The 26,339-nt window shown below is 44.9% G+C and overlaps 1 protein-coding gene across 5 annotated transcripts in view; it reads right to left on the reverse strand.

The window, feature by feature from the left end:
• Positions 1-26,339, reverse strand: part of GRIN2B (glutamate ionotropic receptor NMDA type subunit 2B) — a 270,832-nt gene that overhangs the window by 206,217 nt on the left and 38,276 nt on the right. For all 5 annotated transcript variants that reach the window (XM_005308916.5, XM_005308915.5, XM_065562233.1 and 2 more), the window contains one exon: positions 11,054-11,482. In XM_005308916.5, coding sequence (XP_005308973.1) covers positions 11,054-11,464 — 411 coding nt within the window. In that variant the 5' untranslated portion in view covers positions 11,465-11,482. The remainder of the gene's footprint in view (positions 1-11,053; positions 11,483-26,339) is intronic.

The raw sequence follows: 26,339 nt of genomic DNA on the forward strand, positions 1-26,339 counted from the left end.
AAAGGAAAAAACCCTTCAAAATGCAAGTGCTTTAGTTGCAGTGCTTAGGGCAGGGCACGGCCAGCCCTGGTCCTAATGTGCTTCTCCTCTGCCCCAGTTTCACCCAGCCCTTCCCCTGAGCGAAAGAAGGCAAGCCTTCTTAACTGGCCTGCTGGTTCCTGATTAGTCAGTAGTTCTAACTGGCCCATCTAGATGACGGTTGTGTTGGCCATGGGGTATGAGTGAATTTTCCTTGGGTGGGAGTGTCAGGGGGCTGATCGCTCCAGCAGGGGGCAGAGAAGGCCTAATAGAGCCCATCACACCCTGCCTCATTCTGTGCACAGGATGGATGGTACTCACATAATGAGCAGCTATTCAATATTGTGTTTTCTCCTCATTGGTCAGTGTGTGGCCCTAGGCCTTAGTTCCTGCACACTAGTCAAACCCTGCTTTGTGGCATTAATATTTTCCTCACTGTTTTTCTATGATGCTTTTCACAACAGACAGTTGGTCTGAAGCTTAGGGCAGTGGTCTGGGAGCCAGGAGACCTGAGTTTGCTTCCCATGAGGCCTTGGGTACGTCATGTGGCCTCTCTGTGCCTCAGTTCTCCATCTCTATAATGGGGATGAGAGCACTTTCCTCAGAAGGGTGTTGTGAGGATAAACACACTAAAGATGATGTGACACTCAGATATTACAGTAATGGGAGCCCTATAATTACGTAAGACTATGTTTGAGTGCTTCACAATCATTAATGATTTTATCTTCACAACATGCCTGTGAGAGGCGGGGTTACTGTTATCCCCATTTTACAGATGAGACACTGAGGCACAAAGATTAAGGTCAAAAGTATCCACTCACTTTGGGTGCCCAGTTTGAGACACCCGGGAGCCAATTTTTCAGTGTACTGCACATTAGATAGCATTTTATATGTTCAAAGCAGAGCTCCCATTGACTTCAGCTGTAGCTGGGAGCACTCAGCACTTCTGAAAAACGGGCCCCAGGGTGTCAAGCCAGGCACCCAGACAGCATGGAACACACAATAAGTGACCACGTGTGAAAAGTTTGGTTTTAGTGACCCGCCCAGCAATACACAGGCGCTCTGTGGAAGAGGCAGGAATAGAATCCCATTCTCCAGAGCAGCATTCACTCACCTTAACCAGGCGACCATCCTTTCTCTTCCCACAATCCCCTGCCTCTTTCACTACACACCTTCCAACTTCTCCAACAAATGAGGCAGGGATCCTACAAACAACAGCCTCCTTTACTAGACAACCCTGATTCTCCCCCAGAACAGTTCCATCCGTCCTGTGCACTGAATGAGGCAGGGGTCCTGTGGAAAAAATGGTATGTCATCATGCAATGAAAGTCTGTCTCATAATGCAAATACACAAGGGGAGCAAATTAAGGTTGCTCAAGTCAACCTTACCTCTGGCATTTCCAAACGTCTGAGTGCTTGACTTTGCAACTTTAATAACGTTCTTTTAATATCGTTTGTTGTGTGTAGTTTCCTAATTTTTTTTAAAAAGCAAAAACTGAACAAACAGAAGTTGCATCCCGTGGCAACAGAGTGACCCCCACATGGGCCATCAGCCGTGTTGGAACTTCTAGATCCACAGTCAGACCTTTGCCATTTCAGCTAATGCAGGAACTGATAGAGGACGACAACCTACTCTATGTGGACCAGCACTGGAGGGGGATGAAACACTTGGCCAGTGGGTTATGTAGATATTTGCTGACAGCAGAGGAACGGTGAGACTCGAGAATCTTGGGTTCCATTCCAGGTTCTGGTAGGGAGTATGTTGTAATGGGCACAGACTCTGCTGCCTATATCCCCAAGCATGACTCCTTTGTCCCATCTCCTCCAACCTGTCCCAGTCCTATCTCTTCCCTACCCTGGCTCCTCATCCCAATCCCATTCTTCTCACCTAGCCACTCCTCAGGCTTCTCATCCCAATCCCTAGGCTCACTCCCCAAGGCTCAAGCCCCCAGGATTCTTGCCTACCCATTCCCAGCTCTTTCCATCCTGCCTCCTTGCCCAGCCAGTCCCAGTTTCCCCACACCCAGCTCTTCATCTGATCTGTGTGTGTGTGTCTCTCTCTCTTTCTCTCCCCCCCCCCCCTGCCCCTGCACACACATTCTCCTTTCCCACTGATTCCCAGTCCCAATCCCTTTACCCAGGCTTCTCATCCAATCTCCGTGTCCATCCTCCCCAGCCCCAGCATCTTTACCCAGCCCTCATCTAATCTCAGTCTCACAACCACCACCTACTTGCCTCCCAGTCCCCTACCCTATTTTCCTCCCTGAATCCTAGGCCCTGGCTCCTTGCCCAGACAATCTCAGTCTCCCAAACCCAATTCCTCACCTCCCCACACTAGCTATCAGTCCTAGTTCCTGGTTTGGACTTTCAGGAAGTTGGAGTTATCAGGGCTGCACCTCCCCAAGCAGAATTTAGGTCATGCCCATCCTATGAGTGCAGAAAACTCCCACTCTCCTGGGATCGGTAATAGCAGGAGCTTTAACCTTGGTGCTGTTGCCACAGTCTGTCATGGCTGATTGTCTCCTCTTGACTGGGAAGATGTAAAGAGGGGTTTCATTTTTAGGGACACCATCCCCATTGCCAGGGACTCTTCCGCCGGTGCAGGTGAGGCCAAGTACCAGGGACAACACTGACAAATTAATCTACCTTGGCTTTAAACAGAGTTTAAACGGTCACAGCAAACTGCATGTGCTTCGGCAAATAGGCCTTGCCACCTCCTGCAAGAAGTCCATGTCTTGCTTATGGATGCAAAAACATCCTGGCACTGAAACAAAGTCCAGAATCTATTGAACCTATGCTGTACCTGTATTGCTATATGGGTCATAAACCTAGAGCCTCTTACAGGCAGACTTGGAGCAGTTAGAGGCATTCCATAGGCACTGTCAGCACCACATCCTGAACATAAAGTGGTTTGACTTTGTGTGAAATGTCAATTTCGCAGAGATTTGGCCTTCCTGCGCTCACTCATTATATTCAAAAGCAGCACTGCATGCTCTTTGGCCATGTGGACTGGATGGACAAAGTATCAGAGGGGTAGCCGTGTTAGTCTGAATCTGTAAAAAGCAACAGAGGGTCCTGTGGCACCTTTAAGACAAACAGAAGTATTGGGAGCATAAGCTTTCGTGGGTAAGAACCTCACTTCTTCAGATGCAAGTCAGACGAAAGCTTATGCTCCCAATACTTCTGTTCGTCTTAAAGGTGCCACAGGACCCTCTGTTGCTTTTTACTCAATGGACAAAAACACCCCAGCACGCCGTGCTCTCAAGCGCTCCATCAACGTGTGAAGGGGTGCATGCCCTCACCCTAGCTGGTGCCGTCCACAGTGCCACTGCAGAGATTTGTGGATTCACAGGATTGAGGCAGATCTGGGAACGTCACTACATTACATCAACTGTGGTCACTCTGGCTGGCTCAATGGTCGTCAGTAGACTGCATGTTTGATCATGATGCTGATGGGCGATGACCAGGAGAGGTCCTGGAAGACTGGAGAAGGGCTAATGTAGTACCCATCTTTAAAAAGGGGAGAAAAGAGGAGCCAGGGAACTATAGACCAGTCAGCCTGACTTCGATACCTGGGAAGCTACTAGAGCAATGTACAAAACATTCAATTTGCGAATACCTGGACGCTGAAGGGGTAATCACTAGCAGCCAGCATGGATTTACCAAGAACAAATCGTGCCAACCAGCTTGATTTCCTTCTTTGACAGGGTGACTGATTTGCTGGATGAGGGACTGCAGTGGACATAATATACCTGGACTTCAGCAAGGCTTCTGACACAGTCCCACGTGACATTCTGATAAGTGAGCTGGAGAAATGTGGACTTGGCAGAACTACCATTAAATGGATACATAATTGATTAAACAACCACAAACAAAGAGTAACTATTAATGGAATGATATTGGATTGGAGGACGATCTCAAGTGGGGTTCCACAGGGATCTATTCTGGGTCCAGTGTTGTTTAATATCTTTATTAATGACCTGGACGTAGGAACAGAGAGCATACTGATCACGTCTGCAGATGACAAAGCTGGGGGATTGCCAATACTTTGGAGGATAGAGCTAAAATTCAGAAGGATATTGATAAATTGGAGAATTGAGATATACACAACAAAATGAAATTCAACAAAGACAAATGTAAGGTGCTACACTTAGGGAAGAAACACCAAATGTACAGATACAGAATGGGGGGAAACTGGCCTGGCAGCAGCACTGCTGAGAAAGATCTGGGAGTTGTAGTGGACCACAACCTCAACATGAGTCAGCAATGCAATGCTATTGCAAAAAAAGCAAATGCAATTTTAGGTTGCATTAACAGAGGCATAGCATGCAAGTCATGGGAGGTGACAGTACCGCTCTACTCAGCGGTTAGGCCTCAGCTGGAGTACTGTGTCCAGTTTTGGTCAACAATGTATAGAAAGGATGTAGAGAAACTGCAAAAGATCCAGAGGCAAGTAACAAAGATTATCCAAGGGATGGAATGCAAGCCATATGAGCAAAGACTGAATTAACTGGGTATGTTCAGTTTGGAAAAGAGGAGATTAAGAAACATGACAGCAGTCTTCAAATACCTGAAAGGCTGCTATAAAAAAAGACGGAGAAAAGTTGTTTTCTTTTGCAACAGAGGGTAGGACAAGAGGCAATGGGTTCAAACTACAGCACAGCAGATTTAGATTAAATCTCAGGGAAAACTGCCTAACTGTAAGAACACTAGGACAACGGAACAGACAGGCCTAGGGAGATTGTGGAAGCCCCTTCACTGGAGATTTTCAGATAGTCATTTGTTTTGGATGGCTTAGAAACAACAAATCCTGCATCTTGGCAGGGCATCAGACTAAATAACCCGTGTGGTCCCTTCTAAACCTACGATTCTATGACCAGCTCCTCCTAGAATAATATTTCCTGCACACCAGAGATATTTAACTACCCACTATTAGAGACTACAGCTTCTTCTCCTGAATTTTAGAATTTTATATAAAGCATCACATTGACTGCAACTAGAATAATTCATTAATCAATAAGTAGCAGTTAGAGCTTTGCCTTTGTAGATCCCAAAGCAATTTACAAAAGTATCATTATCTCCATTTTGTGGATGGAGAAACAGCAGAAGAGACTTACCCTATGTCATATAGCAAGCCATTTGTAGAGTATAACTCTGGTCTCTGGACTTCCAGACCTGTGCCCTATGCATTGGCCACAATGCCTCCTTGAGATGAATGCCTTCCTTTTCTCTCCTGCCTTTACATTCTCCACCCAACTCCACTGCCCTTATTTCTTCTCTCCTGCTTTCTTCTGGAACTTTACGTGTCTAATTAGCATAAGGAACCTTGCAGATACATGGCATGCAGCACCGAGAGGAAAAGAATCATGTCAGGGTTTGTTTTTTTTATTGACTCACAGGTTGTATTTTAATGAAACTTTTTTTCTTTGATCATGTTAGGTTTGGAAGAAGGACTCCTCCTTTCTAGCTCTCCCTCCCCCATTTCTGTCTCTCTGGCCTGCTCTTCTCTCTCAGCTTGTTCATTTTCTCTTCCCACCCATCCTAGCTAAGGCAGGATTTTTCCCTACAGTGTATTTTCCAGTTTTATCCAGTCCAAATCTGAAATAGTTTAAGTGATGGGGTTACCATCTTTCCCTGAAGAGACTACCCCACATCTAATAGAGCTTGCCATTTGGAAAATTCTCTTGATATCCTGTTTAATGATCCCTTTGCTCAATTTCTTCCCATTGCTCCTAGTTACACCTCGTTTAGACCAACCTAAACTGTTTCTCTCTCTCTCTCCTTGGTATATATCTAGACACAACACATTAGTTACACTTACCTGTAGTCATTATTTAGTCAAGCTACAATATACATATTTAGCTCTTTTAATCTATCTTCATATATCAATCCCTTAAGGCCCATAAAAGAGTTATAAAGATGATGTTAAAAAAATTGTGAACAGAGTTTGAGCATAGAAGTTTCTGGTTATCAGGGAATAACATACAGATTATCAAGGGTGCAAAGTTTGGCTTAAGATCAGGTGGCATGAGGAATACATAATCTGCAATATCCCTGATTGGGCGTAAAAGGTTGATGGGTCAAAGTACAGACTATCTTCATATATCAATCCCTTAAGGCCCGTAAAACAGTTATATACTGCAATCTTATCTCTTCCTGTACCCTCTGTTTTCTCAGGCTGTGTGTATTTAATTCCCTTAACTTCCCTCATAGTCCTTTCCCTCTAAATGTGGTTAATGAAGCAAATAAAAGGCAAACAGAATAAGAGATTCCCTGGAAAGAGTTGTTTCTCTATGTCCCGTGGTTACTGAGGAATGACATGAGGATCTAAGGCAGCAGCACTGGTCAATTTCACACTCCAGGTTTTCAATTTCATTTTGAGGCCTGTTTGGGGCAGGGAGAAATTTGAGTGTAATTAATTCAAATTTTGTGAGACAAGTATCTGCTCAGGGTTGTAATAAAGGTCTTGCCTGCTCCAAAACCAAGAAACTAATCTTCTCATCTGGCTGGGGATGGCACAAATTGATTTAATACTTCAGGGTTTTTTTTATGAGTTATAACAACTATTACAATAAAAATAGTTTTTCATTGTTAATTACTAGACCTGGTCAGAGAAACTTTGATGGAACAATTTTCCATCAGAGAACATAGTTCCAGCATAACTGAAACACTTTGCAAAATCATGTCAAGTACCCTGAAATTTCACTTTAGAGGGAGGGGGGAAGAGGAAAGTAGTTCTGAGAATGTTGAAACATCCCATTTCAATATGTTCTGAATGAAATGGTTTGATTTTTCCTTTCAAAATGACTTTTTGTTCCTTTTTTTATTTTGTATTATATTATTTATAATAATATATTGGAATTAAGTGTGTTAGCATCAGGAAAAGCAAACAACAAAACTGTGTGCAAGAGACTATATATAAAAGTCACACACACACACACACACACACACACACACCTACACCTCACACGAAATGGACAAAAATGCAGAGAAACCCAGTAAAAATAAATATTACATACAAAATCTAAATTAATGCAATATTAATTATGTGAATTTGAACAAAAGCAGTTAGGCAATACAAAAGTTAAGGTTCCATCAGCATAATTAATTCTGCCATGTTACATTTAGTGTTTATCATATATGCAGGAGTGAAAGTAGGGCAGTACCCTCCAATATGCAGTACTGGCAAGAGATTTTTAGCGGGCACGAAAAGACTTGGGGCTAGGGCCGCCCCCTGAAGGGGGAGGGGGTGGGGCTCTGCTCTGCTCCTTAAAGGAGCAGAACACAACTAGGGAGGGCATTCATTCTTTAAATGGCTTTAACAGCACAATACATATGCTAACAAACTTAAACAAAGGCTTTGTTTAAGTTTGTTAGCATATGTATTGTGCTGTTTGGTCAGGAGTCCTCAGGAGGGAAGGGGTAGGAGGATGGAAGGTGTTTAAACAGTGTTTTTGATCCCGTTTCTCCCCATTGGTCTGAATTATCCATGATATCCATACTGCATCACATCAAGGCCAAATCATTAGAGGACTGCCTCTGCTTGCACTGACCAGCAGATGTTTGGATTCGGATGTCAGCCCAGTTCTGCAGCCTGACGGGAATCAGGTGTTGTCCCCAGTATACACAGAATTCTTCTTTGCAGCCAAACTAGTCTAACATACATTTTGTTAACTGGAACTGGAGCATCAAAACAAAGAAAACAAATGCTTCATTTTCCAGCTTTGTGGGTGAGAGAACTAGAAGTGAAGATTATAATGTCGGACACTGATGGCCTTAAACCAGCTGCCTCAGGAATCTGCCAAGAACTTTGCTGAAAATATGTTCCTCATCTTAGCAACGGAGCTAAGACTTATCACACATCTGCCGACCTTTATTCAAATGAAGCTCCTCCTGATTTGACAGCTCAGGCATTGTCAGTTTCATCCAGAACAATTTACAAACTTGGAATCTAATCCTGTAAACTTTAATCATTTGATCAATCCCATTGAAGACAATAGGACTATTTGCATTAGTATGGACCACTTCTGTGGACTGGTAAGAGTTTCAGGACTCTGTTCTGTTCGTATAAAAGAAGTTGAATCTCCCATTGAAATGTAATGTTTGGGTACAACACCATAATGCAGTTTAGGATACAGTTCTCCTTAAAATTTGTCTTTTAATAAGTCATACATATGCTGAAATGGCTCCTCACTCAACTCCCATACTCCATATAAACAGACTGAATACTACGTATTTGGGGGGAAAGTGAGTAGTTAAGCATGTTGATGTTTGTATATACAAAGGGGGGTGTTGGAGATGATGGGGAGAGCGTGGGGACCCCGGGCTGGAGGAAGAGTGGGGAGGAGTCACCTGCCCCCCCTTGTGTCCCTCCCATGAGTGCAGTACCAGCAAGAAATGATTTCTACTTGCACCACTGCATCTATGTATCAGTCTAACCAGTGATAGATATAGGTATAGATATGCACAATGTAGCAGAGTCAGTCTTATGTTTGGAAACTTACTTTTTTTATTTCCTGCCTTTTTTAGCTCATATTTTTCAATTTAATGTTGCACTAACATAGGTTTTTGCATTTGGACACAAATTTGCTCTCCAAGAGGTGACACAGTGGGGGACATGCAGGTTCGAGTGCCCCCACCCCAGCAGCCTGCCTGAGCGGGAAGTGGAAGGGATGGGGCCAGATCCTCTTCCGGCCATGCTGGGACACTGCCTGGTGCAGCACATCAGCTGCCTGGGGACTTACTTACCCTGTTCAAAAGCTGCACATGGGAAGCTTGGTAAAAGGGATTTTTACATTCACTGGGCCCCATCTTTAAGTCCCCTCATGGTCCTACCAGAATTTCCCATAGAAGTCAATGGGCAACATACAATAATAGGACGACATTACTCTGCCAAGGAAAGATCTATGGAAGGGTAAAAACTCTTCAGACAACTCAGTGGACCAAATTCTGCTCTAAGTTACACCAGTGTAAATTTACCAGTGTAAATCTGATCTGATTGCACCACAATCAATGGAGTTACTCTGAATTTATACTGGTATAATCTTAAATTGGAATTTGCCCCATCAAGTTTAAACTCACAATTTTTAAGTGCTTTGGGCCTGGTGGAGTCATCTGTACTTATGCAAAATGACTGTATAATGCCACCCTTCCGTTCTGTTAGTGTTTTACACCCATTATGCACAAGTGTAGATGACTGCACGAGGTGCAAGGCAGTGGATAATCAAGGCCACAGAGTTGTTGCCCGAGTTTCCTCTCAGATGGAAAAGGCTTGGGGGCTATTGTACAGAGAGCTGGGCAAAAGGGGGGTGGGGAGAAATCCTTTGAGAGTCATTTATTCAGCAATTATTTTTTATTGAATCAATTACTTGCTGAATATCACTTGTCCATTTCTAAAGCTGATCAAAGACTGAGAAACATATTTGTGATTAATTTAGTCCCAAAAATGAAAAAAAATGGAAAAAAATATTCACAACAAAAAAATCAGCCCACCCAAATTCCACAGTCTAATAAAACTCACTCCAAGGAAATGTTTCCTTACTATCCAGTTTAAGTCCCCCCCACCCTTATTCAATTATATCCAATTATGTCTTGTCTCTCTCAGATCCCCTGAAAGGTGACCTGCAAAGGAATAAAATGGCTTGTACTCTTGTTTGCTTTGTGATGTAAAAAGAAGACCCGACAGGGTTTTGTCAAAAAAGAATTGTTGGCCCAGATTCTTCCTGGCACCAAGATATAACTCCAGCTACACTGACTCTATACCAGTTAAAAGATCTCCCAAGCTGGGGGAATTCTCAGCTGAGCAGAACAGTCTAGTCAGAGCAGGGTCAAACCTGAGGCTGGAAATAGCGGAGAAGTTTGTAGTCAAGTTCCAGGATGGGGTCGATACCAAGGATCGGAGGCTAAGTCAGGCTTCAGGATCCAAGTCAGGAGGCAAGATTCAAATCAAGCCAAGGTCAAAACCAGGAGTTCAAGAACAGGAATGGTTGTGGAAGCCACAGGAAACCCACACTGTTGCCTGGACAATTCCTAGAATGCCTCTTGGGTTTATAAGGGGTAGGGAGCCAATCAGGAGCCATGAGACTGCTGTCTGTCAGACCCCAAGAGCTGGGACTTCCCCTGGTCTATATCCAGAGCAGATCATGGGTGACAGCATGGAGATATCCACTACCTAGTAACTCTATAGGGACAAGTTTGAGACCTGCCTTGCAGTTCAAAGGGAATCAGGCCTGCTGTTTTTTCACATTCGACATTCAGGTCTTGTCTGCAATGGTATACAATGGTGACTGAAGAATTAGTGAAATTATGACAATACAATACAAGAGAATGAAAGATGTGCAATTGAAATTAGAAGGGGTTGTTAGCCAAACTATTTTGGGTTTTTTTGTATGGGGGAGAGGGATTGGTTTTATGTTTTGATACTTTGGTTAACACCTATTTAACCCAATAACTAATGACCACTTTGGAGAGAGGATGGTTTTATTAAAGTTTCAGCACTTGTACTCTTTCCATTAAAATGTGAGAGTTCATAGTAAACATCCCTGAGATCCCCAAGTGATTCTCCAGCTAAACGAGTGAAGGCAAAAAGTAAAAAACACAATGGTCATAAATGGTCACAATACATCATAAAAAAGAATAAAATATTTTAATCCTTTGCAGATCCCTTTTAGCAACTCCCTTCTCTCCTTGATCTTTGTATGCTTCATATAATTCCTGAAGAATGACCTGAAGAAGAGCTATGCGGAGCTCAAGAGCTTGTCTCTTTCACCAACAGAAGTTGCTCCAATTAACAAATATTATCTCACCCAGCTTGTCTCTCTCCTATAATTCTACACAGTTAGCATTTTTCCTATAGATGGGAATTCAGCCACACTATACACACTTAGCTTTTTTAATCTCTCCTTGAAAGTGACTCTCTCCACGCACATAATCATTTGGCCAAGTGAGATTCCATCTGCAGACCACTGGCTAGGTTATTTCTCAGGATACTAAACCCCACTTTCCTGATCTGTAATGGAAGAAAGCCAATTTCTACCTTGTCTGCCATGATCATGGAGGAGCCTCCGTGGATGCCAAGGATGGGCGTGAGAGTCTGGGCAGAAATGAAGTCCAGGATCTGAGCAATGGCTTCCTGGTCTGTGTCATCAGCAAACACCACACCTTGAACCTTCCGGTCTGACATGAGGTCACAGATGCGAGTGATGATGCTCTTGGGATCTGTCTCATTCATGGCCACCAGTTCGACTCGGGGCACCACTGAGAGGTGGTGGAAGTCATCTTTCTCGTGGGCGTCCTTGATGGCCACTTCGTCTGAGGTCCCCACCAGGATGACAGCAACGCCGATACTGGGGTGGCTCTTCTGGGCACGGGCCGCACCACCCGTCGTCGCTAGGATTGCCAGCACCAGCCAGAACTTTGGAGAATAACACTCCGCCCTGGGCCTCATCTTCAGCTCTTACACTCCCTGAGAAGAAAAGAGAGAGAGAGAGAGAGAGAGAGAAAAGGAAGAGATGAAATGATTACATGATTAAATGAGGTACACAGAGGTCTTCCGGGGGTACCATCAACTCATCTAGATATTTGCCTAGTTTTACAACAGGCTACATAAAAAGCACTAGCAAAATCAGTACAAACTAAAATTTCATACACACAATGACTTGTTTATACTGTTGTCTATACTATACACTGGAATGTAAGTACAATATTTATATTCCAATTGATTTATTTTAGAATTATATTGTAAAAAATGAGAAAATCAGCAATTTGTCATTAATAATAATAATAATAATATATGGAGATATACTTATCTCCTAGAACTGGAAGGGACCCCAAAAAGTCATTGAATCCAGCCCCCTGCCTTCACTAGCAGGACCAAGTACTGATTTTTGCCCCAGATCCTTAAGTGGCCCCCTCAAGAATTGAACTCACAACCCTGGATTTAGCAGACCAATGCTCAAACCACTAAGTTATCCCTCCCCCCCAGTGTGCTGTGACACTTTTGTATTTTTATGTCTGGTTTTGTAAGCAAGTAGTTTTTAAATGAGGTGAAACTTGAGGATACACAAGACAAATCAGACTCCTGAAAGGGGTACAGTGGTCTGGAAAGGCTGACAGCCATTGCATTAGACCACCTCCTGCTGGATCAGATAGTTAGTCCATCTTGTCTGTTATCCACTCCCTGAACCTGATCGAAAGCACAATCAACAGGAGTCTCTCCATTAACTTCAGGTTTCAGAGTAGCAGCCGTGTTAGTCTGTATCCGCAAAAAGAACAGGAGTACTTGTGGCACCTTAGAGACTAACAAATTTATTTGAGCATAAGCTTTCGTTGGCTACAGCCCACTTCTTCGGATGCATAGCATGGAACACACAGCAAGAAGATATTTATACATACAGAGAACGTGAAAAGATGGGAGTAGCCATACCAACTGTAAGAGGCCAATCAATTGAGATGAGCTATCAGCAGCAGGAGAAAAAAAAAACCTTTGAAGTGATAACTTCACTTGGTTTTGAATCAGGTCATCTGACAGCAGCCTTTACTTGAAAATTCAGAGGGGGGGGGGAAGGTGGGGTGGGGAATTGGATGGCTTAAGGGACTGTCCAGAAAATACAAAGCACATTATCTGTAAGCCTGCATTTCATCTCAGACCCAAGTCAACAGTGATTGAAAGTTGTTGTCCTCTAACTGACATCCAGTTACCTATGCGAAATGAGCTGAAGATGTCAGTCCTATGTCTAAATGTGTGTCCCCAACAGGGGTGAAAGTAGTTTAAAGGACTTACCGGTACGCTGGAGTCCTGAGCGGGGTGTGGCCTCAACAGGAAGAGGCAGGGCCTTTCAAGATTTAAAGGTCCCGGGGCTCCGGGTGTGGCTGGGAGCCCCAGGGCCTTTAAATCACCCCGGAGCTACCAGCTGCAGAGGCAGCTAGGAGCCACAGGGCACAGGGGCGAATTAAAGGGCCCGGGACTCCAGCTGCCGCGGAGCTCCGGGCCCTTTAAATCACCGCGGGAGCCCTGCCGCTGCTACCCGGGGGCAGCAGGGCTCGGGCTAGGGCTGGGGTAGCGGTGGCAGGGCTCCACAGGTGATTTAAAGGGCCTAGGGCTCCAGCCGCTGTGGGGAGCCCGGGCCCTTTAAATCACTACCGGAGAAGCCGGTCCGGTCCGGCGCAGCATACCAGCTCTTGCCGGTACGCCGGACCAAACCGGACTGTCTTACTTTCACCTCTGGTCCCCAACACAAAAGCAATTATCACACAATTGGCACCAGTTTGCCCACATTTAGGTACTATAAGCAAAGAGTCCAAAGCCTACTTAGGTCATGGATTCAGAACTCCCTTCTCAACTCTCAGTATAATCCTTCCAGGTCAAGGCTGAGGTGTATTGGCAGGAGCAGTGTGTGCGCACACTGCCATGGCCCATTATCCACTTACCTTGGGGATAAATACAGGACTTCAATCTGTGAGACTGTCATTTGGGCCCCTTTCACCCATGCTAAATTCACTTATTTAAAAAAAGGGGTGGAAGAGGGGGCCGAATGTTAACAGTGCACATGGCCACTTACATATTGTTCTAGTATGGGGGAGATTTTCCTTCCTATCCCAGGTGGTGACCCTCTTTGCTCTGAAGCACAATAATAAATAGACCTCATACATTTTCATTTCTAGCTAGTGTATCCACAGATGTTACTATGATTTATAACCTGCAAATGTCTGTTCTTTTTTTAAAAAATCATGGAAGTTAGAAATGGAAGAGTCCTATTAGGTCATCAGTCCATCCTTATGCAGGACCCTTCTCTACGGTATAGTTTATAGGCTTTATCCAGTCTCCTCGTAATAATCCTTAGCATTTATTTAGCACTTTACAAACCTTAACTAACTAATCCTCCCACCACAGAGAGGTTTGCTCTGGACTAGCCTGTGGCCATAGAGGAAGTCAGGAGCAGCCAGAATCAGAATACAGGAGTTCCTGGTTCCCTGTCCCATGCTCAGACCAAACATCCACATCACTTTCTCAAGCAGTTGCATGTATTTCAGGTTATGGAAGACTGTTCTTCAAACCTATTGATCTCATTAAGCTATTCACCTCAAGGTTCCATTCTGCAATGGTTAAACAAACATGGCGTACACCAGGATGTCTTCTAAACTGCACCAGCTGCTCTCTTGCCCTGGTATTGTGGGAAAGAGTAAATCATAGAATCATAGAATATCAGGGTTGGAAGGGACCTCAGGAGGTCATCTAGTCCAACCCCCTGCTCAAAGCAGGACCCTGCTGGACCTGTCTATACCATTCATTATTTTGCATACCCCTATCAAAATCTCCTCCCCTCACCAGTTACACAGATAGATATTCATAACAGATGTAATGAGACTGGCAGGACCTTAGAGAATGTACAACCCGCCCTCCTTCAGATGTTCTGTTGTCCTAAACAGAGCCAGTGGCTAACAGGCCAGTACTGCTTGCATTGTCACCTGAAGGCTAGTTTTCTGCCCTGATATGGAGGAGACCTAAGTTCAGTTTCCTGGTCTCTCTTGCCCAGGGCAGGCAGAGAGTGCACATGCTGCATTAATATTATGAAATTAATAAACAGATAATAAATATTCACAGAAGGAACCAAATCCACTTAAAGGCTGAAAGGACTGTGGGTGTGAATCATCAATCGATTCCAGCCTTTCTTCTGGATTCTCCTTCTGAGAACAAGCTCACAAGAAGGACCGAGACACTTCAAGAGTTCAGCAAAATGAACAGCTAACTTCATTCCAGCAGGACTGTTATCCTCCAATTACAAGTTGCTAAATTAGATTCCTTCACAGTGAAATGTGGTCCCCACTCCTGCGATGCTTTATTAACTTTAATGCACTCTATTCTCGCTCACTCGCTCGCCTTAATGTTATATTTGTTCTCTTTAAAATACATCTCCTGTGATTTCTCTACTTATTCTCACACATTATAATGCACTTGGTTATGCAATGGCTAGTTGTGATGCCCAGAGAATAGAATCTAGTTTTACAGCGCACCTCTTTCATACTGATTATTTTGAAATGCTTTACAAAGCACTGAGATGGAGACTAGCCAGGCAGGAGCAGGCAGACAAACATGGCAGCTGTTCTGTATTTGCACTCAACATTGGACTTGTTTTCCTGAAGGAGAAAATGCTGACCAACACACCACCGTTACCTCCATTTTTCTTCCCATCAAATCCATGGAATCTTTAACTTCTGCCTGGATTGGATGGGCAGAAAGGAACTCAGCAACTTACAGGTTACTCCAGAGAGGTTTTAGGACTGATAAACCCACAATCCAGCAAGCCTCAAAATGGACAAGAAAGCCAGGAATCCCTGCTCTTTCAATGGGATACGTCATTTGCTTCTTTCCCTAGTAGAGAAATTAAGACATTACACCCTACAGTCACAATTATGTAGTTCATCACAGTTTCTGAAATGTATTATTCCCCCACCCCCGCAAGGCCTGCATAGTTGGGTTCGTGGTGCTAAGCTTTGTGGGTCAGTGACTGCAAAGAGTGTTCCTAAACATTTGCTCAGATTCTAAGGCCTGGTCTACACTAGGAAATTAGGTCACTATAACTACGTTGCTCAGGGGTGTGAAAAATCCACACCCCAAACAATGCAGTTAAACTGACCTAACCAGCAGTGTAGACAGCACTACATCAACAAGAGAATTCTCCTATCAATCTAGCTACTACCTCTCAGGGAAGTGGATTAGCTATGCCAACGGGAGAAATCCTCCCATTGGCATAGGTAGTGTCTTCACTGAAGTGCTACAGTTGTGCCACTGCAGCTTTTTAAGTATAGACAAGCCCTAACATGTTTGGTTTGCCTGTGTTTGTAACCTTTTTAGCCACGTCTCATGTGAACAAGTTTTATTCACACAAATGTTCAGGTAATGGCTGCTGCTCACGCTAATACCTCTGTTCACATATGACAAAGGGTATTTGTAAAAGAACAAGAAGATTCCTTGTTCATTGTTTTTAAACAACAACAACAGAAGAATAAAGTTTCAGTCAATCAAGGAGCAGAAACAAAGGGAGCAGTTCATGGACACCCCCACTGGCTGAAAGTTGTTCGTATAAACTATTCACTGAATATGTGCAAATAACAAATATCTGTGCAGAAATCAGGATAGGCTCACTCGCATAAAAAGGGCTACATTAGTTAAATAATGTATTCACAATACTACCAGGTTTAGCATTCAAGGAGTTTATCCTCAGAGGTGGAGGCTAATGCAAAATATCACTGGGATATTGTATAAAATTTCTTTAAAACGGCTTTTCCGTAAATTATGTGGCATATTCAGGATACACAATGGTGCTCTGTGTGGGGTTTGGACCTCGTTTAGGGTGGCAAACATAATCCTCTTGTGGTTTTGCCACTCCTGAGCAATGTGGCCATCCCAAGTTCAAGCTTGGCCAATAAAACATTTTATCTCAGAGAGAGAGAGAGAATATATCAGAGTATGGTGAGCTAAAATGGTTTTACAACCTATAATCTGACTTCACCCACCATTAAAATGCAGACACCCCTTTTCTTGAAATGCGCTATCTAGTTAGCTTGGCAGAGCAATGTTACACAACAATTGTTAGGACAGGAAGGGAAGAACAACTTCTCTAGTTGAAACTGCAAAGGGAATTTAAGTAGGCAGAAAGTCATTACTCAGGTTGGAATTTGGCCAGGACACAAGAGCTAATACACTTAAAAATGCCATGGGATCTTCACTTGACACTGTATTTTTATACAGATTACATCTGAGACAAGTATTAATAGAAAATTATATGGAGGTGTGAACAAAATACAGCTCAGTGATTGCAGATACTTCTATACAATATTTCAAAATACGTCAAGTACACAAACAGCTTATCCTTCATCTAACAAATGTAACTATGAATAGGGTGTCATTAGAACAGTACACAAGGTAACTAGATAATCTTGTAGGCTGGAAAACAGTTACCCAGATGGAACTGAGGGCAGAGTGAGGCCTGCGAGCTGGAATTCCATTAGCCATTCTTTTGGTAATGTAGGGGGAGCTATCCAATACAGCTCATTTCCCCATAGCTGTGTCGGCTGTTAAGGCAGCAACAGGCAGAGGGGGAACCCCAATGAGCCCTACCCACCCCCCAGCCCGAGGCAGCAGCAGGAAGGGAAGTCCCAACATCCCCTTGCCTCAGCCAGAGAGAGAGACAGGAGGAAAAACCTTGGAGACCTCTCTCTGGGCTAGGAGGAAGATGCTTTCTGATGCAGGAAGCCTCCCCTGCTCTGCACATATAGCTGAGTGCACAGTGCTTGCTATCAGGATACCAGCTTAGGGGGAACCTTGCTAGGAAATTAGTTCATTGCTGACTCAGGAAGAAGCACATCACCTATTCAACTGCCAACATCACTTCCTACAGCACCTCAGAAGTCTCGCATCCAAACGCTTTCTAGGCCCTGCCGTGCTTAGCCTGTGAGATGGAATGAGGTCACAGTGCCATGTAGCATGGCTTCAAATTCCATAATCCTAACCATAACCCTAATTCCATTGCTAAACTCACTTCTGAATCAAATCTAGCCCTGACCCATCCTAATCATAAGCCTGATTTTGGTGCTAACCATAACCTAATGCCCTACCACAACACTAACTAGAGTCACCCTCCTGAGCACAATGCTAAGCATAAACTTAACTCTAATACAGGGGTCGGCAACCTTTCAGAAGTGGTGTGCTGAGTCTTCATTTATTCACTTTAATTTAAGGTTTCGCGTGCCGGTAATACATGTTAACGTTTTTTAGAAGGTCTCTCTATAAGTCTATATATAATATAAGTAAATTACTGTTGTATATAAAGTAAACAAGGTTTTCAAAATGTTTAAGAAGCTTCATTTAAAATTAAATTAAAATGCTGATCTTAAGCCGCTGGCCTGCTCAGCCCGCTGCCAGCCTAGGTTCCATTCACTTAGCCCAGCAGCGGGCTGAGCGGAGCCGGCAGTCAGAACCCCAGGCTGGCAGCGGGCTGAGCGGGGCCGGTGGCTGGGACCCCAGCTGGCAAGGGGCCGGCAGCCAGAACCCCAGACCAGCGGCGGGCTGAGCAGGGCCAGGGGCCGGGACCCCAGACCGGTGGCAGGCTGAGCGGGGCCAGCACCCCAGACCAGCAGCGGGCCGAGCGTCTCAACCCGCTGCCGGTCTGGGGTTCCATCCGCTGGCTCCTGCCAGCCAGGGTCCCGGCTGCCGGCCCCGCTCAGCCCGCTGCCAGTCTGGGGTTCTGGCTGCCAGCCGGGGTCCCAGACACTGGCCCCGCTCAGCCCGCTGCCAACCTGGTGCTCAGGGTGGGGATGTGGGGGGTGCAAGAGTCAGGGCATGGGGTGTGGTGGGACTAGGTATGTGTGGGGAGTGCAGGAGTCAGGGCAGGAGGTCTGGGGGGGCTGGATATGTGTGGAGGGTGCAGGAGTCAGGGATGGGGTCGTGGGGGGATGCAGGGAGCTGGGGTGTAAGGGGGTGCAGGGGTCAGGGCAGAGGGCTGGGGGCATGTGAGGGGGTGCAGGAGTCAGGGCATGGGGTGTGAGGGGGCTGGGTATGTGTGGAGGGTGCAGGAATCAGGGATGGGGTCGTGGGGGGAGATGCAGGGGGCTGGGGTGCAAGGGGGTGCAGGGGTCAGGGCAGAGGGCTGGGTGGGTGGGCTGGGATCAGGGGGGTGCTTCCAGCCCCCTGAGCAGCTCACGGCAGGGGGCTGGAGGGATATGTCCCGCTCCTACCCCCCTTCCTCTTCTCCGCCTCCTTACTGGTCTGAGCAGCGAGGGCGCTGGGGCTGCTCTTCTCCCCTCCCTCACAAGGGCCATTGGCTGCAGGGAGGGAGAGGAGGCAGGGCTCAACGCAGCATGCTGGGGGAAGAGGCAGGGGACGGGGAAGCTTGGCGGCCAGCGAAGCCTGCCATACAGCAGCAGCTGGCAGGACCAAGCTTGCTTCTGCCCCCTTCCCCCACCAGTGAGAGCGGTAGGCAGGGGGCGGGGAAGAGCAGGCTGGGTCAGGCAGGATTTTTAATGGCACACTGCTGCCTGCCAGGGTCCAGCTCAGCCTGCTGCCGGGGTTCGTGCCATCTTTGGCACGCGTGCCATAGGTTGCCAAACCTTGCTCTAATATTAACACGTTGCTAACCCTGAATATAACCTTAACTGACCCATGCTTAACTTCTTAACTTAATCTGTACTATGACAGACAATGAATACAAAGACAACACTCATGTTTCAGGGCATAAGCAGATCACCAGTGGGGTCAGGAAGAAATTCACCTCACCACTGGTATCGTACAGTACAATTAGATGCATTATAGGTGTTTACATCTGCCTCTGAAGTATCTGGCACTGCATATAACTGGGGACAGGATGCTGGATTAGCTGAGCCATTGGTTTATTCAAATAGGGTAAAAGGTGGGATACCATACTAGACAAGCCACTGGGCTGTTTTGGAGAGAGAACTCCTATGTTCTTACACCAAAGAAGAGTTTTATTTCTATGTTTACATGGTGGAGAAAAAGACTTGAGTATATTTAATCTTTTACACTAGCTGCTCCCCAAATGAACTGTGAGATTGGAGGAGAACTCGGGGAAGAAAGGGGTGGGACTAATGGGAGCCTTAGCTCAACACACTAACCTGTCAGTTCTGAGAACTGAAGTTCAGATCTGGTTTAAGTCATATGTCATGTTAGGTGGCTTTAAGCAGACACCCAGGATTGAAATAGTAGGGGGATGCAAGTCAGGATTGTGATCCATTCGCAAACTTGTGTGACAGTCCTGTGACCAAAGAATCCCTTAATACTAACTGACAATAGTGTTACAGGAATATCTTGATTCTGGTATGTACATTCTGGTTCAACAAAGAATGTCATGTGAGGACTTAAATGAAAGCCAGGGTGACACTTGTTACTAATATTGTTGTGAAGTGTATGTAGAGATACAATGTAATACTCCTGGGGAGATTCTGCACATGCAGAATTCATGTCTCCCGCAGATTTTTTTTCCCTGAAGAAAATACATTCTGCTGGAGAGACACTGCAGTTTTTTGCCCACAAGGGGCTGCTTTGGCACTAGAAGAGAGGGCAGCCAGTTCACAGGCTGGAGTAGTCAGCTGTGGATAGGGAGGGGGCAGACTGCATTCCTCACAGCACCCTACCCACAGGGCTAGGTGAGGAGGCACAGGATGGTGGGGGGACAGAGCAGGGCACACGGAGCTGCTGGGGTTCACAGACTGGGGCTCAGAAGGGCTAGTGGAGGGACAGACTGGGATGGGGGCACAGGAGCTAGTGGGGTGACAGCATTGAGCCAGGGGCTGAATGGGAGGGGAGTGCAGGGCCACATGGGGACAGGGGCAAATGTGCCTGACTGAATGGACAATCCCCCCGCAAAAAAAACTGTTCCATACTTCTCCCACCCACACCCAACAAACCTCCAGGTTCGCTCCCAGGCTCCTTTTCAGTAATTACATCCCTCTCCCTCAGCTCCTCCATGACCCCTGACTCCCCTAACACTTTCCACTGCTTCTGAGGAGTGCAGGAAATACAGTTCTGTATTGCAATTTAAATGAATTATTACTCAAAGTTCTGTGTTAATATGCCTAGTAAGGAATCTATTTCTCAAAAACATTTCCTGAATCTTTTTTATTGTCTGTATTGTTACAGACATATTTGCTGACAGGTATTTTGAAATAAATTACCAAAATAATTGAAAATGGCAAGATTATATTGTGTTATTTTGACAATAAAATATGCAGAATTTTGCAGAAATTTAAAATGTTGTGTAGAGAATATTTAATTTTTGGTGCAAAATATTTAATTTTTTGGCACAGAATTCTCCCAGAAGTAATGTAAGGAGTTATGTGTGTATGATGAAAATGCATTCTCAGATTCTGTATCAAGGTATGAGTCACCCGCAGAGGGGAAAAAACAGATTCTGTCAGACCTGATGTTAATTCACCTATCTCTGTCGAGATGTAAATTAATCATTGTAAGGTAACACAGTGGACACCATTTACATACAAAGTCAAAGAAGAGATGTGGAGTCAACAGTGAAGCAGCACACAGGAAAAATAAGCCACAGGTGGTTTCCCTGTATCTGAGAACAGACAAGGAACTTTGGGGAAGAGTATAAATAGAAGGCAAATACCCCCTCCCATCCTGCACCTAGGAAGTAAATGGGCAGTGTATTTACGTTCATAAAAATGGGATCTCAACCAACCTTGGTTGAAATTGTTGCACAAGAAACATCTTTAGACAGGAAGTTAACCTGTTAATTAAGTTTTGTCTCTAGAAAGTGTGTTATGATTTTGTTTTATATGGAACCTTTTGTGTCTAATATCCTGACTCACTAGCACTTGAACCTTTGGTAATATATAGAGAAAACAAAAATAAATGTATTGAAACGCTATTATACTAAGCAAAGTGCTGGATCAGAGCTGAATCTTACAAGTTGCTGCGTATACTGTGCCTTTGGGGACAGAACAGCAGACCTGATATTTCATGAGTAGCCAGTGACAGGGGCTGAACATTACAGGGGGACACTTGAAATGGGATTGTGGATCAGGGTGCACCTGTTGTTACGCTGCAAGGCACAGTACAGGCTGGCATAGCCCAGAGGAGAGTGCTTGGATGGCTAGAAGGCTGGCGGTGTCAGGGAACTGGCACCTAGCTAAGCACAGGCACGTGCTGGAGGAAGGGGGGTAACGAGATAACTCTCAGCCTGAAGTACCCTGGCAACTGTCACAGGACCAAACCCAGAGTAGCAGGAGGTGTAGGTAAGGATTGGCAGTACAGCATGAGTTCCAGTTCTGGAATAGTTGACCATGCTGTGGATCAGGACTGAAATAGCAGGGTTACTGTCGGGCAATCTCTGCTCAGATGCTTTCTCTCTCTCTGTCAGAAAGGGGAAGGGGGGGGTTGATTCTGGGTCTCCTACATTCCAGGTGAGCACTCTAACCGCTGAGCTAAGAGATACAAGGTGGGCAACACCACCTCCTCCTCCTCCAGCTGCTTTGTGTGTAGTGAGGCAGGCGCCCAACTCGTTCTTGGAAGAAAATCCATAGGCCCCCTCAGCTGCCAGACTCCAGGAGAGGGGTTCCCAGCAATGAATTGCTAGCCCAGACTTAGGCACCTCTGTGAGAGAGGCAGGGCCAGGGCTGGCTCCAGTCACCAGCTTGCCAAGGAGGTGCTTGGGGCGGCCACTCTGGGGAGGAGCGGCACATCCAGCTATTTGGCGGCAATTCGGTGGACGATCCCTCACACCCACTTGGAGCGAAGGACCTTCCACCAAATTGCCGTCACAGATCGCAATCGCGATTTTTTTTTATTTTTTTTTTGCGGCTTGGGGCGGCAAAAACCCTGGAGCCGGCCCTGGGCAGGGCTTAGAACACACCCCTCTCATCTGCATCACCCTTTGACTAGTTAAGATGGTTCTCTGCCTAACATGCTGATTTTGTGGATGACACTTGTAGGCACTTCCCTTCCACATTCGTTGTGTAGGGAGCCTGGGCCCCTAAAACGGCTTTGTGGATCGCAGTGTTGTTCAAGTGATTTTCTAGGTGCCTAGAAGTTTGGCACTGTGATGCTGAGCATTGTGACATTTAAGTCCCTCCATGGATCTGGGCTTCTGTGCTCTTTGTCAGGCCCCAATACATGGAACATCCTTCCATACCCCTGTACCACACACACCTCCTCTCCTCAGACCTCCTTTAAATCTCTCCTACCCTCTCTTTATTCATCTAGCTCCTCCTGTGCAGACCTGCACCCCAGACTTAACTCTAGACACTGCCCTGGAAATTTGTAAGTACATCTCTACCCCGATATAATGCAACCCGATAGAACACGAATTCGGATATAACGCGGTAAAGCAGTGCTCTGGGGGGGGGGGCTGCGCAGTTCGGCGGATCAAAGCAAATTCGATATAACGCGGTTTCACCTATAACGAGGTAAGATTTTTTGGCTCCCGAGGACAGCGTTATATTGGGGTAGAGGTGTATTAAAAACCTACATGCTGTATGTAACAAAAAGCACATCCCATGCATTCTCACTGCTCAAGCCCTTGTCCTCCCCTATCCTGGCCCCAACCCCTTTGTTCACTGTCATCCCTTATGTTGTTATTATTCATTATTTTTTATTACAGAAGTGCCCAGTAGCCTTGATTGGAATCAGGACCCCATTGTGCTGGGCATGTTCCAAGCAAGGACGAAGAGACAGTCCCAGCCCCAGAGGGCGCCGTGTTTCATTTAGATAATAAGCTATTTGGAGCAAGCACTGGACATTTGTTATTTGTTTGTACACTTTGGATATTGATAAATGAAATTAATAATGATAAAGAATAATATTAGCACATTCAGAAAGCGAGGGCCCAGAGGCTACTGATATCTGAGGGTGAATAAACAAACCTGCCACCCAGTGATTTGTGCAAGATCCATACAGGACAGGAATGAAAATAATTCACTCTGGAAGGTCCTAGGGGAGAAAATTGCTGCAATTTAGATTATTTTAACCACATTTGAAACCTAGTTACATTCTGACAGTGTTACACAAACTTCTCTCTGCAATAATAATAAAACATTTCTACATGTCCTAGGAGTTTAGTTCTTCTCTTCCCCTCCATCACTCTTTTTCCCACCAATTAATTTTTCTAACATTCAACTTTTCTTCATTTCCCCTCTTTATTTCTCTTTCACATCTCTGGCTTTCTCTTTAGCTTTCTATTTTTTTTTTCCTTTAGTATTTTCTCTTTTATTGTAGAATGTATTATGGACCTGAGTCAAAGCCCACTGAGGTCAACTGGAGTCTTTCCACTGACTTAAATTATCTTTGATTTCAGCCCTATAGTCACTTTGTTCCTTTTCTTTCAGCCATTTCCTTCCCTATTAAGTTACAGACAGCCTTGAGCCACAAAGTTTGGACCCAGATCCAAATGTCCTCATAGTCTGAGGTGGTCCATAGTCATCTGTAGTAAACAGCATTCCCTTCTCCCCCTATCTTTAAAGGCCATACTGTCTGTGACCTTTGGACAGGTGTGTAATGTGGGGGTGGGGAGAGTGCCAGGAGCATTTTCATGCCCTGCTGAGACGATCTCCCTTGGTGAACCGCATGTGAGACTGTGTGTGAAACAGAAGCCCCCATGTTGATAGTAGACCATTGTAACAGAGCCAAATCTACCTCTCCTCTCCCCAGATACATATATATATAGTGCATAGGAAAATGGATACTATTTGATCAGGCTACAGCATCCATGGTTCTGGAGAGACCGGCACTGTGTACTTCATCGCAATTAGAAATGAAAATTTTCTATTTAATGATCCTGGTCTCCTCCTGGCTCTTTCAGAATTGTTCTATGCCGAATATTCTTCAGACAGTTCCATAGTCTAACAGAGATCACTCTTAGGAAACGTTTCCTAACATTCAGCCTTTGCTTGGTGTTATCCAGTGACTTTAATTATACCCCTGTGGTCCAGCCTAAATAATTCCTCCCTCCACTCCTTGCTGTTTCCACCCTTCTAGTATTTGTAGGTGGTTAATCAGATCACCTCCTTAGTCACAGTATATGCTTAGTTCTTTGCATCATTCCTTTGGCCCCTTTGCAGGACAAACCAGAGACAGTCAAGGTAAGAAACAAGCTACTGAGAGTGGGGTACTGGTGACTCAGTTCTACAAGCTGGCATGTGTAAGCTGAGCTGCTCGAGTGAGTTTAACACACACATATGCCGTTAAGTGAGACAGCAGGTCAGTATGGCACTGACCAGTGCCAACATATAAATGCCAGGACACAGAGGCTTGGCACAGCCTGTTCACTGTTCAGTTCTGACCTGCAGAGCCAGACTAGAGCCATCACTATGTGCCAGGATCTACTCTGATGGACAGATTTGCAGCTATCAGACAGCTCCTCATTGCCAAAGAGACTGAATGATCCTCCCCACCTGGAGGGCTCAGTTACAGCAGCTGTCACTCCATGTATCTGCCATTTGAAACGTGGTTTTCAGAGCTCTCAAGATGGAGATGGGTTTTCATACAGTGATTCCTGGATCTCCCAAACCACAGATGTCAGGTCCTCATCCTCCGCCAGTCTCAGAGTGGAAATCAGATGTAGGGCTAGACGGTCTGAGCCAACTGAGCAATTGTGTGCATGTGTGGACACTCTCAATAGGTTCGAACCTGGGTTATGTCAATTTAGCTTAATGAAGAGCAAAAACAATGCAAGTCAGGTTTAACACAATGTAAGAGTGTCAGCACACATAATTACACCAATCTGCTAAACCAGTGCAACATCACACCTTTACTTAAACTGATGCAATTTCTGTCTGGAGTCCAGGCCTCAGTCTTTCAGTTTTCATTCCACACAGATCAATAATGTGTCAGCTGAAGAACATTTATATGAAGAAACTCATCTTCTTTAATAATAATAATAATTTTAAAAAAGTCTTTACATTCCAGTTTTAGCCCTAACTAAACACACAATTTAAACCAAACTGAAAGTTAATCTGAATTTTTCAAAGTGACTTAAGGGATTTAGACACACTATTTCAATTAATGGCAACGCGGCCAGTGCATCTAAATCTCTTAAGTAGCTTTGAATACCTCAGACCAAGTGTTTCTCTTTGAATTTTCTATCCATGGTTCTTTTCACGTATTGAGTGAAGTTTCTTGATGCAGTCTTTGTCCATTCTGCTCTTTCTGTGCATTGGTCAATTGTTGTAAGTTTATGAAAAAATAAACTAAATGTCCTTACAAAAAAGTTAGAGATTGGAAGGAACGTCCCAAGTCACTGAATCTCTCCCACTCTGTACCTAATACTTCTTCATTCCCTGCACAATGCCCCTGAGGGGGAATACAGAGAAGTCAAACTTCAGGTAGCATTATTTTCTATAGTCACTTGGAGAACCAGCTGTCATCAGTCACCATAGTGCTGAAATCCCAAGGGCTGATGTAGAAAAAGCCACATAAAGGGACACTGCCAAGCTATTTAGACCCAAAATATACATCTTGTAAAGGAAAAAGAAAAAAGGTTTCATAGAATATAATATGAATGGTAAAGTTTTTGTAATTTTTTTTTTAAATGGAAACAGTCACAACATTGCCCCTCTGCAGTGTTGTGAACCCAGAAAGGGCACATGGACTAGGACGAGACAAAGAAGGGATCCACTCATGAACTTTTGTTAGGTTGATTTGCTACCTCTCTCCCAGCACATGGAGTCAGACTGAAAGTCTGGCCTACACACACACACACCCTGGGGAAGAGGTTATTTGCCTACATCCCCTTCAATGACACCAGGCAATGGAAAAGTCTCTGCACTAAGGTTGCTGCCTGTGACTCCAGTTCAGA

The sequence above is a fragment of the Chrysemys picta genome, chromosome 1 (genome assembly GCF_011386835.1).
Source record: "Chrysemys picta bellii isolate R12L10 chromosome 1, ASM1138683v2, whole genome shotgun sequence".
In the NCBI taxonomy this organism is placed as follows: domain Eukaryota; kingdom Metazoa; phylum Chordata; order Testudines; family Emydidae; genus Chrysemys; species Chrysemys picta.